The sequence below is a fragment of the Asparagus officinalis genome, chromosome 2 (assembly GCF_001876935.1).
Source record: "Asparagus officinalis chromosome 2, Aspof.V1, whole genome shotgun sequence".
In the NCBI taxonomy this organism is placed as follows: Eukaryota; Viridiplantae; Streptophyta; class Magnoliopsida; order Asparagales; family Asparagaceae; genus Asparagus; species Asparagus officinalis.
The window spans coordinates 24,022,784-24,038,923 of NC_033795.1; the positions used below are offsets into that span (position 1 = coordinate 24,022,784).

Sequence of the window (16,140 nt, forward strand, 5' to 3'; positions counted from 1 at the left end):
ACGTAACGGAATAGCATTCTTTTTCGCTCCCTTCCTCCGAGACATAGTTCACCTCTTCCTTGCATTCTCTTCTCTCGTTTTTCTTGTTGTTCTTCTTCCCACCTACTCTCTTATTAGGATAGTCAACTTTGAAATGCCTAAGCTCACCGCATTTGAAACACGATCTTCCTGCAAGAGGTCTTGATTTCGATCTAGCCTTTCCTCCTTTGCCATTTCCTTGCTCATTGCTCCTTCCTCTTACAAACAATCCCTGTGCTTACTCCTTGTTACCACTAGTAGCCATGTCACTAGTTTTAATTTTTCAAAGATCATCTTCTAGAAAAGACGTTCTAGTCTCATCCAACTTCAAATTGTCATCTACAAGTATCAATGTTTATACTAGGTCCTTATAAGACTTTGGTCAAAAAAGAAGTAGCAGAAGTGTTTGATCCTCATCTTCTACTTTCACATCAATATCCTTCAAATCTGATATGATCCTATCGAACTTGTTGATATACTCCCGGATTGATGAGCCTTCCTCCATCTTGCAAGTATACAATTTGGATTTCAGGTAGATCCGATTTGTTAGACTCTTCGTCATGAAGGTACTCTCTAACTTTGACCACACACCCACCGTTGTTGCCTCTCCATCCACCAAGAAAGCTACATCTCTCTCAAGGCATAGGATAATCGATGCTCGTGCTCTGAGATCTAACTCTTCCCAATCCTTATCAGACATATCTTTGTGCTTCTTTTCTCTTCCTACCAAAGCCTTGTGCAATTTCTACGAAATCAATGAATTTTTCATCTGCATCCTCTAATAAGAAAAATCATTCTTCCCATTAAACTCTTCAATCTCATACTTTCCAACTTTAACTGTTTTACTGGTAGACGTCATTCTCCGCTTGTTTTAGTAAATCCGTTTCTCTCAGGAATTTCAACAAACACATTGTGTGCACCACACAATAACCAAGCACCACCTCAAATCGGAAGCTCTACCACCCCTAATTTGAACAAGGGCTCTGATACTAATTGTTGGGGGCCGACATGCCCACTCTTCGCGGAAGCAAATCACTTCGAGAGAAAGCCCTGACTTTTATTTTTCACAAAACTCAAGCCAACCTCGATGTTCCTATTTTGATATGAAACAAGAATAGAAGTAAAATATCTCAGTGAGGTGAGATATACACTCTTCTCAATATCAGATCTAGATCTGAATATCGAGGAAACCAACCAACACAAGCAATAGACAATACACAGCAAAATAATAAAGAAGACACGAGATTTACGTGGTTTGGCAAACTTGCCTACGTCCACGGGAGGGGTGAAGGGAGATTCCACTATGATGAAGAACACTGACGAATTACACAACTAGCAAGCTCATCCCAAAGAGATGATGCTTCAATTTTACCCTAGAGAAGATGACCTATTTCTTGTACAATCGCTCCAAGTTCTCTCTCTTTTCTCTCCTCAAGATCTCACCTTTTTAGATTTGAAAAACTCTATCTTTTGCAGCCGGCAAAACACCCTTTTTCACCTATAAAATCATAGGAATGAAGTTCCTATTTATATCAAGAAACCAGGGCCCAAAAAACAATCTGGAAAAGATCCGCACCGATCTGGAAAACCCGCTTTAAGACACCCTGAGGTTTTCTCGGGTGCCGAGACACCTCAAGGTGTCTCGCGCGCCGGCGAGATACCTTTGGTGTCTAGCGGTGTCCGCGCGCCGTGCCGGCGAGACACCCTTTGGTGTCTCGCGGTGTTCGCACGCCGTTGTTCACACCAACCATGTGGATTTGACACTGCTTGGACAGAGGGATCTTATATTAATACATATAAGTTTTTTTTTGCAAATTTTAGGGCTGCTTGACAAACTCCCCAATACCGGCCTTGTTTTAATTCAAATTATGAACGAGATGGATAAAAATAGTAGCAATTTTAGGTGTTTTTACTACTCTCAAAATAGAATTAGGTTAACTTAAAATTGTGCTCTTAACTTAATTTTATACAATTTATCAAGTAGAACCTAGCACATATCTTTTGGCCACCATAATTTTCCTTCTTATTCCCCCCCCCCTCCTTTAATGAGTATTTAATGTGGGATCTTAAAAAAAAAAACAAAAGAACAAAATAGCAATTCCCAACCTTACAGAATAGATTATTAGATTGGCATTAAAAAAAGTACCCTATGATCAACAAGATATTAAAATCATCCCTAGTTACAACAAGGCATTTAAAGTTGTATGATGAGACAAATAAGCCTAAAAATAAAATTTTTGGCTAAATTTTCTAGTGATCACTCAAGCAATCGGTCACATGCTGCTTATATGATATATTTATAATAACATGGTAGTTGTAACTAGCCTAATTCAAATCATTAGAAGGAGTGATTTTTAAATTAGGGTAAAAAAAGATGGATTTTTTTTTCAAATTAGGGACTCCTTCTTCTTCCTTCAAATTGGTTGTTCTTCATTGCTTGAGCTTCAAAGAATCCATGTTCTCAAGTAATGTAGAACCCTAATTTGATAAAAGAAAGAGAAGAAGCTCTCAAATTAAAAAAAAACCCATATTTTATTTTACACTAATTTAAAAATATACCTCTTTAATGGTTTAAATTAGGCTAACTACAACGACCATGTTATCATAAATATGCCACATAAGCATCATGTGACAGATTACTTGAGTGATCGCCAAAAAAGTTGACTGAAAATTTTCATTTTTGGCCTATTTGTCTCATCGTGCAAGTTTAAATGTATTGTTGTCGCGGGAGATAAGTTTACGAATATGGTCATTGGGTACTACTTTTAATACCAATGTGGTAATTTAGCCCAACATTATATATAAAATAAATTGTATAAGGTTTTTTATGTGAAAAATTACTTTGTGGTTTTTCGATAGAAGACCTCCAAATCTCGTTCATCTCCATATTTGACCCTAAAATACATAATTTCTAGATTAGATTCCTAAATCCTTTTAACTTCCTTAAAAAAGACCCCAGATTACATTTATGCTTAATGTTATTAGTTTTATATTAGATGTTAGGGAATTTTATTTTAATGGACAATTTTGACCCCTTCTAAATGAGTTGTGTAGACTCCTCGCACCAATTACTCTCTCTTCCCCTGTTTTTCCTCCTCAGATCTATTTTTTTGGGGTTTTTGTGGTTGGCGACATTTGGATAAAATAAAAAGAAAGAAAGACACAAGAGTTGGAAAATAAAGATTGACTGAGGCCGCGTTCCAAGTTAATTATTGTAGTTTACTCTACATGATTTAGAGTTGACCATGCTTAAGTAAAGAACTCCGATAAGAACCCTTTATTAGCTCTTTTTGGACACAACTTATGAAAAACATTTACAGATCTAATTTAAAAAAAAAAAATACTTGGAGTCTTATGGTTCATGAACCCTTTACTTTATGAGTTTTTTTGTAAATATAGACCTATAATTTTCTATATTTGCAAAATTACCCTCAAATTTTGATATTTATAAAATTACCCTCAAATCTTGATATTTGAAAATTTCTACCGCTCTAAATTTGTTTTTTCTTTCTTCTGCTCCAACTCCACAATAGTGATTTTTAAACAAGGTAACATCAAAAATTCCAATAATTTTCATTAGGTTTGCAATTTTATTGTGAAGGGAATGGGTGGAAAATATCAATGTGAGAGAATTGGAGGGTTCGGTTTGTAAATATGGAAAAATTGAGAGGAGTATATGTGCAAAAACCTTTTACTTAATTTAATCATTCGTACAAATAATCACGTGTCTGAATCTCTGTCGCGCCCTTTATTCCCTCTCTCACTCCTCTTTATATTCTCTCCCTCCTCTGCTCCTCAAAAATAGCTTCATTTCTTCTTCCTCGATTTTTTATTTAGAAAACCCTAATTTTTTTTGTGAGGGAGGAGATGAAGCTCTCGCAATGTCGCTCGGTCCCGGTTCATCTCTTGATGATCCCTTTTTGATGAAACCCCCTTGGTACAATCTCTTCCTCTGAGGGTAAAATTTTCCGATGATTTCATTAAAATATTTTTTGCCCTTGATTTTTGGTTAATTGTGAACCGATAGGGATCATGTTGATATTTTGCTATCAGATGAATAAATTTGATAAAATGGATGCTGCCGAGGTTGAGGAGAAATTGTTTGCAGTTTGTGATGCAAAGGTATTCATTTTATTGCACGCGTATTTGAGAATTAGATTGAATGCATTATTTTCCTTTTTTCCCCAATTGTTGTTGCAATTCTTGGAGCATCTCCAACCATGCCCTCCAAATTTCACCCTCCAAATTGGAATATTCTAGGAATATTCCAATTTGGAGGGTGGATTTGGAGAGTTGCTCCAACCCACACTCTTCAAATGTTTTTCTTTTTATTTTTTTATCAAAAAAACCATATAAATTAATAATGTTGGATATAGTTTACATTAATAATTTTATTTTTAATAATTTATATAAATTAATAATGTTGGATATAGTTTACATTAATAATTTTATTTTTAATAATTTATTTGGAAAAAAAATTATAACATTATAAAGGTGTCGATGAGATTTTTAATAATTTATTTGGAAAAAAAATTATAACATTATAAAGGTGTCGATGAGAGCTTTAAAATGAACCTAATATTAATAATGCAATACAACATAATAATACTAAAATAAATTAATATTAGTTTTATTTTAAAGATCTCAACGAGACATTTCCAAATATATAATGATTTCAAATATTAGATTAATAAATTTTAACTATATTTATTTGAAATTAAACATCTAATTTAAATTACTAAGAATGATGACAAAGTGGTAATTTTTAAGAAATTAAATAATTAAAAGTGGCAAAGTTGTAATTAATAAAACATGAATAGTATATTGGAGAGAGACTCCAAATTTTCTCTTCACCCTCCAAATTTGGAGGGTCAAATTTGGAGATCTCCAAATTTAGAGAGTGGTTGGAGAGGTTCCACTCTCCAAATTTAGAGATTTTGTCTTTTTAGTGGCCGGTTGGAGATGGCCTAAATGTTGGGATGTCTTCGAAATCTCATACTTGATTTGACTTGTTGTATGTTATATATCCAATACTGTATATTCTAATAAAAAAAATATTGAGAGGGATAAATGCTATTTACCCTCGTTTTAAATGGTAGGGATGGCTTTGAAATCTCATACTTGTGATTGGCATGACTATATTAAATCTGGAAGATCGTAATCTCTAGGGATATTTTATTTAGACCTAGTTATTTCACAGTGGTAATTTCTGAATTCTTAATTTAGGCATTGTTTTGCCAAATTACCCGTGATTTTACATTAGGTTGGAATTTTAAATCCAAAATTTTCCTCAAGGACTGGTTTCTAAGTGTAGGATCTGAAATAGATACACTAGAACACTAGAAGAGGGGTGAATAGTGTTCTTTTAAAATATATGCAAAGTAGATTATAAATTGCAAAGAAAAATGGCAATCTCAGAAATTCACAATCACAAACACAAAGTTTTATACTGGTTCCACCAACCCGGTGTACATCCAGTCCCCAAGCAAATCCCGCTTGAGATTTCCACTATGATTTTGAAACCTTACAAAATCAAAAGCAAACCTGACCAATTTGCAAGACCATGCAAATTGCAACACCAATTGACAAGACCATGCCAATTGCCACCCAATCTCTAAACCAAGAGATCAACCCTCTCAAACCCGAGAGAAATCCTTTTTGAAGCAAGAACACAATTGATCCTATAAGCCTTGAATGTGTAGTGAAGTGCTGCAGTGGCTTAGGATTCTTTTAACTCTCTGAATATTGCCTATACAATCTCTAAGAATGATTGAAACCAAGGCAATATCAGAAACTCTCTTTTTCTAAACACTTAGCATGAAAATCTGGAAAATTAGAGAGTGAATATGCACAAAATGTTTGATCTTGCAAGTGCAAAACTTGGTTGTTGTTTTCTGATGTTTAAACCTATTTATAGCCTCTGAAATGACATAATTTTAAACCCAATTAACGTCCACAAAACGGCTATAAACAGTCACTTATTTTAAACCTGAAATCTGGAAAAACTGCTTTTGTAGTCGACTACAAGTCATAGTAGTCGACTACACTGAGTCTAAACAGACTCTGTGAAGTCAGAAAATTGATCAGTAGTCGACTACAAGGCATATTAGTCGACTACACTGTAAACTCAGATTCTGGAATTTTTCTGTTTAGTATTTTGACTATAACTTTCTCATCCGATATCGGAATGAGGTGATTTAAGATTTGTTGGAAAGCTCTTGAAGAGACCTACAACTTTGGTCTTTTGAGTTTTTCCAGATTCTAATTTCTAAGGGGTGTAAATGAAATGTTTTAAGACTCACCCAATATTTATAAACTCTAATGGCTAACATAGGGGATTTCTATTGTTAACCAACACACTAAGCATGTGTTAGTGTGTTCTAACACTATGTGTGTGCATGTGTGTGAGTGGTCAAGGCTTGTACAAATTTCTAAGCAAAGAAAATATAAAATTACATTTTGACAATAAAGTATATCTTCATCTTTGCTTCATTTTACCTTGAACTCATCTATGTCTTGAGTATCTCTTTGAATATAATTACTGATATAGCTCTGATACTGCAAAACAAATGTTAGCACATAATACACACAACATATAATATTTGTTATCATCAAAACAAACTAATCTTGGGGTCAAGATTCCTAACATTCTCCCCCTTTTTGATGATGACAAATATATGTTATTAAGATATAAAAATTTTAATCCCCCTGAATGAAATCATTAAATAAAATCTTTTACTCCCCCTGCATCAAAGCATTAGTAAAAAATTTAAAATTAAAAATTTCTATATAACTCCCCCTTTGTCATTAGCAAAAAGAAATAAACATAATTCTAATTAAAAATTTCTTTTCTTGGGTACCTTAATAAAAATATCAAGCACTTTGGTACCCTTTTATATTATATCATTAGGATTAGCCCTTAGGAATCCAAATCCACTTGGAATTTGGTTTCCATTTGTTAACATAAGTGTAATTCTTTGAATTGCAAACTTCATAAATATAAGATGAAATATAATAATTCCTATCATGAATATTCAAATTCTTAGGAATCCATATATACTTATTTTGTTTAGCATGAATATTCTTATTATTATTCTTCAAAACATAATCATTCTTTATAAAATACTTAGGAACAAATCCAATGCCAAAATGATTGTTTGAAGATTTTTGAAATGAGAGCAAATTATTCAAATTCTCTTTACTTTTATTGAATTTACTAACATTCAAACATATATCATCATATTTTAATTTAATAGAAGAAATATCTTTATCTAAAACATTAATGCGGATTTTTAAATCATTGCATTCTGATTTTAGATAAACATTCTCATTAGTCAAAATATGATTTTCTTTAAGCAAGGATTTATTTTCCTCTTTCAATTCAATTACTTGAGAATTAGAAATAGTAGAAGAATTAAAATCAGAAATTTCTTCAAGTAATCTTTTATTTTCACCTTTAAGAAAATTATGTGAAGCCTTTAATCTCAAAAATGTTTCATATAATTCATTGAAAGCATCTAATAATTCTTCATTATTGCATACCTCATCTTCTTGTGCCATGAAGCACATGTGAGTGGATTCCTCTTTTTGTTCTTTCATTTTGAATGACTCAAACCTGTGCACAAGAACAGATATTTTAGATTCTTTAACTTTATTTGTACCTTCATGAGTTACCTCAAGTGTATGCCAAATATCGTATGCAGATGTGGCCGTTGACACCCTATTGAACTCATTCTTATCAAGTACACAAAATAATGCATTCATTGCTTTTGAATCCAAATTTGCATTATTTCTTTGAGAAGTAGCCCATTCTTCGAAGGGAGTTGTTGGCTTCTCATATTTTGTTTCCACGACGTTCCAAAGTTCGTAGCCAAGAGATTGGAGGTAGATCTTCATCCTACACTTCCAATAGTTGTAGTTCGTGCCATCAAACATTGGAGGACGATTTGTAGAGTGACATTCCTTGAATTATGATGTATTTGACGATGCCATCTTTCACCTTGCTCTGATACCAAATGTAGGATCTGAAATAGATACACTAGAACACTAGAAGAGGGGTGAATAGTGTTCTTTTAAAATATATGCAAAGTAGATTATAAATTGCAAAGAAAAATGACAATCTCAGAAATTCACAATCACAAACACAAAGTTTTATACTGGTTCCACCAACCCGGTGTACATCCAGTCCCCAAGCAAATCCCGCTTGAGATTTCCACTATGATTTTGAAACCTTACAAAATCAAAAGCAAACCTGACCAATTTGCAAGACCATGCAAATTGCAACACCAATTGACAAGACCATGCCAATTGCCACCCAATCTCTAAACCAAGAGATCAACCCTCTCAAACCCGAGAGAAATCCTTTTTGAAGCAAGAACACAATTGATCCTATAAGCCTTGAATGTGTAGTGAAGTGCTGCAGTGGCTTAGGATTCTTTTAACTCTCTGAATATTGCCTATACAATCTCTAAGAATGATTGAAACCAAGGCAATATCAGAAACTCTCTTTTTCTAAACACTTAGCATGAAAATCTGGAAAATTAGAGAGTGAATATGCACAAAATGTTTGATCTTGCAAGTGCAAAACTTGGTGCTTGTTTTCTGATGTTTAAACCTATTTATAGCCTCTGAAATGACATAATTTTAAACCCAATTAACGTCCACAAAACGGCTATAAACAGTCACTTATTTTAAACCTGAAATCTGGAAAAACTGCTTTTGTAGTCGACTACAAGTCATAGTAGTCGACTACACTGAGTCTAAACAGACTCTGTGAAGTCAGAAAATCGCTTAGTAGTCGACTACAAGGCATAGTAGTCGACTACACTGTAAACTCAGATTCTGGAATTTTTCTGTTTAGTATTTTGACTATAACTTTCTCATCCGATATCGGAATGAGGTGATTTAAGATTTGTTGGAAAGCTCTTGAAGAGACCTACAACTTTGGTCTTTTGAGTTTTTCCAGATTCTAATTTCTAAGGGGTGTAAATGAAATGTTTTAAGACTCACTTAATATCTATAAACTCTAATGGCTAGCATAGGGGATTTCTATTGTTAACCAACACACTAAGCATGTGTTAGTGTGTTCTAACACTATGTGTGTGCATGTGTGTGAGTGGTCAAGGCTTGTACAAATTTCTAAGCAAAGAAAATATAAAATTACATTTTGACAATAAAGTATATCTTCTTCTTTGCTTCATTTTGCCTTGAACTCATCTATGTCTTGAGTATCTCTTTGAATATAATTGCTGATATAGCTCTGATACTGCAAAACAAATGTTAGCACATAATACACACAACATATAATATTTGTTATCATCAAAACAAACTAATCTTGGGGTCAAGATTCCTAACACTAAGATGTGGTGATTGTTGTATAATGCAGTTTCATGTTGGCATGTGCAAGCAACTTGCTACTATTGTTTGTAGAATATTGGAGATATTTCCCGTTTTAGAAGCTTGTAGGCCAAGGAGTAAGTCTGGGATACAAGCACTCTGCTCGTTGCACGTAGCTCTTGACAAAGCCAAGAAACTCCTTCAGCATTGTTCAGAATGCAGCAAACTTTACTTGGTTAGTTTCTCTTCTGTAATGTACCATAAGCTTTCTTTGATGAAATCAAGCTTTCTGATTTCATATTTTTTTTACAAATTAAAAAAATGCTGTCCGCTTTAATAATTTCAAGTTAGGATCAACAGAAGATTTCATCATTCCTCCTATTGATCTTTACTATTTTGCCACTTAAAATCTTCCTTCTCTCTTTATTAATATTTGATGTTCTTATTCTCTCAAAAGAATAACAAATAGGCCATCTATTATTTTTTTTGGGGAAGCCCATGATTGCAATGTGTTAAACTCGTAGGTCATTTTTCAAACAAGTACATAATAGTGGGGACTAGGGAGAGAGGAATAGCGTCAAACTTGAAAAAGATGAGGCGAGAGCTCCTCTCACTAAGTTGGAGATGCACGATTTTCTACTTGCTGAACATAGGATTGAGAGGCAATAAAGTGGTGGTTGAGAATCCGATGAAGTAAACAATTTGCAAAAACAAACTAAAGCGAAGATATTACCACATTTGTAGTGTCACTATAAGTCAAGCTTGAAGCCAACTTTGTTGCTTCCAAGACTCTTCTGGTCTCTATAAATTCCTAGTATGCTATAGTGCAGTAACATACATAATACAGTATCACTGACATTACATTCAAATTAACATGTAGATGGAAAGAGTACGTAAAAATAGGAAGTATTATATCCAATAAGGTGTCTCATACAGCACCAATTCACAATACAAGTGTACATGCTCTCTATTAAGCTAGTGATCTCTAAACAATTAGCTGCCTAGGGCAATACTCTACCAAGTCTACCCCCATTGATGACAGTTAAACCAGCAACATTTATCTTGGAGAGAGGCATCAAGTTGAATCTAGTGGCAGGTAATATATCAGGGGTTATCCACTATGCTTTCCAAGTAATTGATATTGTATTGAAGGCATAGGTATACATCAAAGTTACAGTAGTCAACATCTTAATACTGCACACTATTTTTGATCATGTGTCAGTGCTTCAGAATGCATTTTATTTGAACAGTTAGCACCGCTGCAGTTTATCTCATCATCATAAACCTGTTAACTTTACAGGCTATAACAGGGGAGTCCATTCTTATGAAATTTGAGAAGACTGGATGTGCTCTTCAGGAAAGTCTGAAGCGCGTGGAAGAAATAGTTCCACAGGCTGTTGGTCATCAGGTATGTTTGCATCAATCAAACATATAGTTGTCATGATGTTTGTTGTTACATGATATATGAAACACATCATGTAGATTTACAAGTTTTTTTGCAGCATGTATAGAGCTAATGAAATGACATAGTAGTCTGTTATGACTTTTGACCGCATTTTTATGTGAAGCAAGTTATTTCTTTCTTCATGTGGAGCTAGGAAATTGTTATCATGTACTTAGTTAATGAAGATCCTAACCACAATGTTAATCAGTGATGCAGAGTTCATAACAAAATCTATATAGTACTCAATCTGTCAATTTGTATATGAGTATGTGCCAAGTCTGGGAGCTAGAATAAACACACTATCAATTAATTGCATCAAAAGAATGGATGATCATATCTGAATGAATTCAAATCTGTAAGTTTTGTTTAACTGCTATCTTGTATATACTGCAAGAGTGCTAACTATTTATTATAAGTAGTATGGTATGGCTCGACTAAATTCTTATGCTGCACAGTTTTTTTTTGTTCTGTCTTATGAGAAGCAATTGTGAAATACATGGCCATGAAATTTTTGTTCATATAACCATTTATGATGGCTTTATCTTCAACCTTGAAGAGTTTAAAAGCACGAAGGGGCATATGATATGAGTTTTATCCTTTAGGCTTGTATTAAGGATAATAAGAAGAATGTCCTTTGGTGCGATTGTTCTTTTTTTAATGCTAATTATTATTATTTTTAGTCCATAACTTCCATAGTGCTTAAATACTATAGAGAACCATCAACTAATTTTTTGGGGGTGGGAGGGTGCGGGGTGTGTGTGGGTGGAGTGGAGAGTTTCTGCCATTTGTTCTGGCTTGTAGATTTGTTTTTTGTATAGTATATATGCACTTGAAGAACCTTTATGTTGTGGAAATTTAATTGATATTGTTTCCTTTTAACTATTAGAACCAATGCAGTTTCCAGCTACGTTGCTCTACTTTAGATAACAATTCTACGCTTTGTAAGCTACCTGACTAATCATATTTCCATTGTCATTTTCCATTCTGAACAAAGACCATGACAAGGACTTGAACCTAGGACTATCCATTGATATTGATAGAATCACCACATTTTGGGAAAATATTTTGCCTAGGGTCTTTTCTTCTTTTTTTTAACCTTTGTGGATGGTTTCTCTTATTTACTACCAATTCTTTAGACAGGATCGTTTGTGACGTCGTTCATATACCTTCATATAAAGTCGGACCTATGAGAAGTTTTCAAAACTATGTTGTTAACTCTACATATTGTCTTCCTTTTTTCCCATTGGTTTTAATTTTACCCTATTGCTGATGTTTTCATCTTTTTACATGAATGTTAGATTATGGAGATAGTTGGAGAGCTGGAGAGAACCGTATTTGCTTTGGATCAGTCAGACAAACAGGTAGGAGATGATGTGATTGCGTTGATTCAGCGTGATATAAAATCCAACAGTGACTTGAATGACGGCTGTGAGCTTGAGATCTTCCATGAAGCTGCTTTAAAACTTGGCTTTACATCTTCAAAAGCAGCTCTGAATGAGAGAAGAGCCCTCAAAAAGTTGATTGAGAGAGCACAGATTGAGGAAGATAAGCACAAAGAAACTGTTGTCACATTTTTGCATCATATAATGAGAAGATATTCTAAGCTTTTGAGAAGTGATATTTCTGATGATACCGATTCATATGGATCATGTCCATGCTCTCCCAACCTCTATTATGAGACAAATGGCCTGACCTTACCGAAACAAGTCTCTAAACTGAGTTCTTTCAATGTTAAGCAAAATGGAGTGAAGTCAGGAAACATTTCATTTCCACCAGAGGAGTTTAGATGTCCAATATCCTTACAACTGATGTATGACCCTGTCATCATTTCATCTGGACAAACTTACGAACGCGCTTGCATCGAGAAATGGTTTGGAGATGGCCACAATACTTGCCCAAAAACACAGCAAGAGCTCCCTCATCTTGATCTAACACCAAACTATTGTGTTAAGGGCTTGATTGCTAGTTGGTGTGAGCAGAATGGAATTATAGCTCCTGATGGCCCGCCAGAGGTTCTCGGCCTTAACTGTGGGAGATTGGCCCTGTCAGAATGTGAGGCCACAGATTCCAAAACCATCGAGAATGTGGACTCTTTCCATCTGAAGGAAGTAATGGCGGTTCCATTGGAGGAAAATGGAACTCGAGAGGAAGAAGAGGATGAGATGGCCACTACCGTTGATGAATCTTGGCATAGTGCTGAAGATGATGAGTACGAAAGCTATGAAAGCTTGCTGGCTGCTCTTTGTGATTGTCGGAGTTGGGGGAAGCAACACAGAGCAGTAGAGAAGATCAGGTTTATTCTGAAGGATGATGAGGAGGCAAGGATCTATATGGGTGCCAATGGGTTTGTTGATGCGCTGATTCACTTCTTGAGATCAGCTATTGAAGAAGAGGATGTAAGAGCTCAGGAGGTTGGAGCTATGGCTCTCTTTAACCTTGCTGTCAACAATAACAGGTATCAGTGCCATCGAAATCAACTTTTTTCTAGACTCGAATGAAAATGTGGGCCAAACCACACCAAATGTTATTGATATCATCAAGAGATTTCCCATTAGCTTTTAGGACACAGTTGTAGTCGGATTCAAATAAATAAACTCCAGGAAATGCATGCTTTATGAAGATTACTTGAAAACTATTTGTTTCGTGACCATCAGATTTATTTCCTGACCTTCGATCTTAAGCGTTTAAAAAAAAAATGTGCCTTAAGTATAGATTTTCGTGTTTAGATGGTCAGTGTTCAGACTTGAAAGCCCAAGCTGATACATTCCTGATTAGACTGCATCTCTATATTGAGGACATACTCTCATTTATTGCCGGTGGCTTATAGACTTGCTTACAATGATTGGTTTGTCAACTGCTTCATTTGTTTGTAATCAAGGCTGCTATATTTCTGATTCTTTTTTCCTCCCGAATTCTATTTTAAATTGAAGAAGATAATCTTGTTTGTAGAAATCTTACTCTAACGTTCACCCTTCTTTCCCATAATGTCAGGAACAAAGCACTGCTATTATCAGCCGGAGTAATTTCACTACTGGAGAAAATGATCTCAAACTCCATGACGTGTGAATTTGCTGCTGCACTCTACCTAAACTTTTCCTGCTTTGATGATGCCAAGCCCATTATTGGATCAAGTGACGCTGTGCCCTTCCTTATCCGTCTCCTTCACCCCAAGAGCCCCCAGTCTGTCTCCTGCAAGCACGATGCTCTCTATGCTCTCTTCAACCTCTCCACCTACCCACCAAACATCCCCTTTCTCCTTCATGCTGACATCATAGGCTGCTTCACCTCCCTACTCGCTGGCTGCACGTGGCCAGAGAAAGTTCTCGCTGTCTTCACTAACTTAGTCTCGAACCCTGATGCAGAGAGAAAGATGATAGCAACCCCAGGGTTCATTAGCTCACTGGCAATGGCCTTGGACAACGGCGAACCACCTGAGCAAGAGCTGGCGGTAGAGTGCCTATTTGTTCTATGCATCAGTGATGACAACTGCAGCCACATGGTGCTTCAAGAAGGTGTTATACCAGCATTGGTATCGTTAACAGTGAACGGAACAGCAAGAGGGAAGGAGAAAGCTATGAATTTGCTGAAATTGTTCAGAGAGCAGCGCCTGAGAGAGAAACCTCGGGTGCCAACAAAGCAAGAGCCGCCGATGGAAGAAAGTATCGAGGTGGTCCCCCCAGAATCAAAGCCATATTATTATAGATTAAGAACGAAGAAGTTGGGGAAGACGATAAGTTCATTATTCAAGAGCAGCAAAAATTCCTCAGTCAATATGCGGGTTAGGGACAGATTGGGTTAATAATGGTTAATGCTCATCTCATGTGTAATTTCCTTTTTTCCCCCCTTTCCAAGTCTTTAAATGTTATTATATATCTATTCGTTTATTTTTCTTCGAGTCTGTCTACCCGTAATTAAATTTTAAAAGAAAAATAAATCAAGAGATGTGCAGAGTCCTTTAAAGTCTGTAGCTACCAGATTATGCTTGCTCCTCCAATGCGATTAAAAAAAAATCATTGTGCTTCATGTTACTCTTTGTTACTGTAATTTCATTCTTAGAGAAGGTGGTGCTCATCTAGCTCACTCATTAGCGTTTGGACGTGGGTTCTTGAGCCCCGGTGTAAGTGAATATTTCTTCTTCTTCTTTATTCTTTTTCCTCTATATACTTTCTTTTGAGTTGTTCTCAATTTGAGGTTAATTAATATATTTTTTGTCTTTACTCTTACATGGAAGCCAGTTGTCAGAGGAGCAGGCTTTCTGTTACAACCTTCCTTTTGTAACTCTTGCTAGTCTTCATTAGCACCGTAGCATTCTTGGACATAACGAAATTGACATCCTTCTCTTCTTTCTCCAAAACTACTCATTTTCCTCTACAGCGAGGTGATGGGAAAGGAGGCTCTGGTTGTCTGTGGAGAGCAGAGGAAGGCAGGGATAACAGTGTGGGATCTAGAGACTGGTGATGTTCTTCTTCGGATTTTGACGAGTGGTTCGCAACCCCATGGCCTCCTCTGCCTTCAGAATCGTGTCCTTGTTGCGTCTCAGCTCCAGAAGGACAGGCCCTTTGGATGTGGATCCATCTTCTTCTGGCACCTCAACAAGGTATGCAAAATCTAAAGAGCTAATAACATTCCTGAATTTTTGGTTTTACTGCTAACGTTGTCGATTTCTTTCTCTGTTTTAAGATTCAAGCCGCACGAGTAAGCTATCCAATGGAGGCAATTGGACCCATTGCTAGTACTAGGGATGGTGTATATCTTGTTGGTGGAGCTCCTTCAGGAAATGCATATATATGGGAGGTAATCGCCTTAACTTCTACTTCGTGAAATTAACTAATTCTTGATTCATGCAACTAGGGAGATGCATATATGGAAGGGGAATTAGTTTTTCTCTTTGTTTATTACTGCGCAGCTTTTATTTTATTACTTCTGATTATAGTTTTCATTTAGAAATTGTTTCTGAGATAATGAGCAAACTTAATAAAAACTTTAGCTAAATTTTAAATTTGATTAAGTAATATTTAATTACTATGCTCTAGCTCTACATTATTATGTTCCCCAAGAGCAAAAGCTGAGCCATCTATCCGGTTTAGCAAAGATCTGCATCAAGATTCAAGATGTTGTATTATAGATTTGATGCCCGGCTTCTATTAGCATATGCTTTGGTTGAGTTTGGTAAGTTTCACAAAACCCCCCAAAACTTTGGGGTATTTCCCACAAAAATTTACTAAACTTCGTTTATTCAACTAGACCCCAAAACTTTTCCCACTAAACCCCGTGACTTTTGGGGTGTCTCAAATAACACCCGTAAAGTTTTAACTTTTCCCAATATACGCCCGAAACTTTTA

The 16,140-nt window shown here is 35.6% G+C and overlaps 2 protein-coding genes across 5 annotated transcripts in view; both read left to right on the forward strand.

The window, feature by feature from the left end:
* LOC109830544 (U-box domain-containing protein 7-like) lies at positions 3,815-14,690 on the forward strand. 3 transcript variants are annotated; one of them, XM_020397827.1, is made up of 6 exons: positions 3,815-3,976; positions 4,072-4,140; positions 9,404-9,589; positions 10,655-10,762; positions 12,097-13,253; positions 13,790-14,690. In XM_020397827.1, exons 2-6 carry the CDS (start codon positions 4,072-4,074, stop codon positions 14,595-14,597), a joined length of 2,328 nt encoding a protein of 775 aa, XP_020253416.1. In that variant the 5' UTR covers positions 3,815-3,976; the 3' UTR covers positions 14,598-14,690. The 3 variants fall into 3 exon arrangements, with proteins under 3 accessions (XP_020253416.1, XP_020253415.1, XP_020253417.1); XM_020397826.1 differs by having other exon boundaries at positions 3,815-3,955; positions 4,046-4,140; XM_020397828.1 differs by having other exon boundaries at positions 3,815-3,955.
* The window catches only part of LOC109830545 (protein ROOT INITIATION DEFECTIVE 3-like), a 14,735-nt gene continuing 13,386 nt past the window's right edge, over positions 14,792-16,140 (forward strand). For both annotated transcript variants that reach the window (XM_020397830.1, XM_020397829.1), the window contains exons 1-2: positions 14,792-15,395; positions 15,479-15,592. In XM_020397830.1, the coding sequence (XP_020253419.1) occupies positions 15,180-15,395; positions 15,479-15,592 (330 nt within the window). In that variant the 5' untranslated portion in view covers positions 14,792-15,179. The remainder of the gene's footprint in view (positions 15,396-15,478; positions 15,593-16,140) is intronic.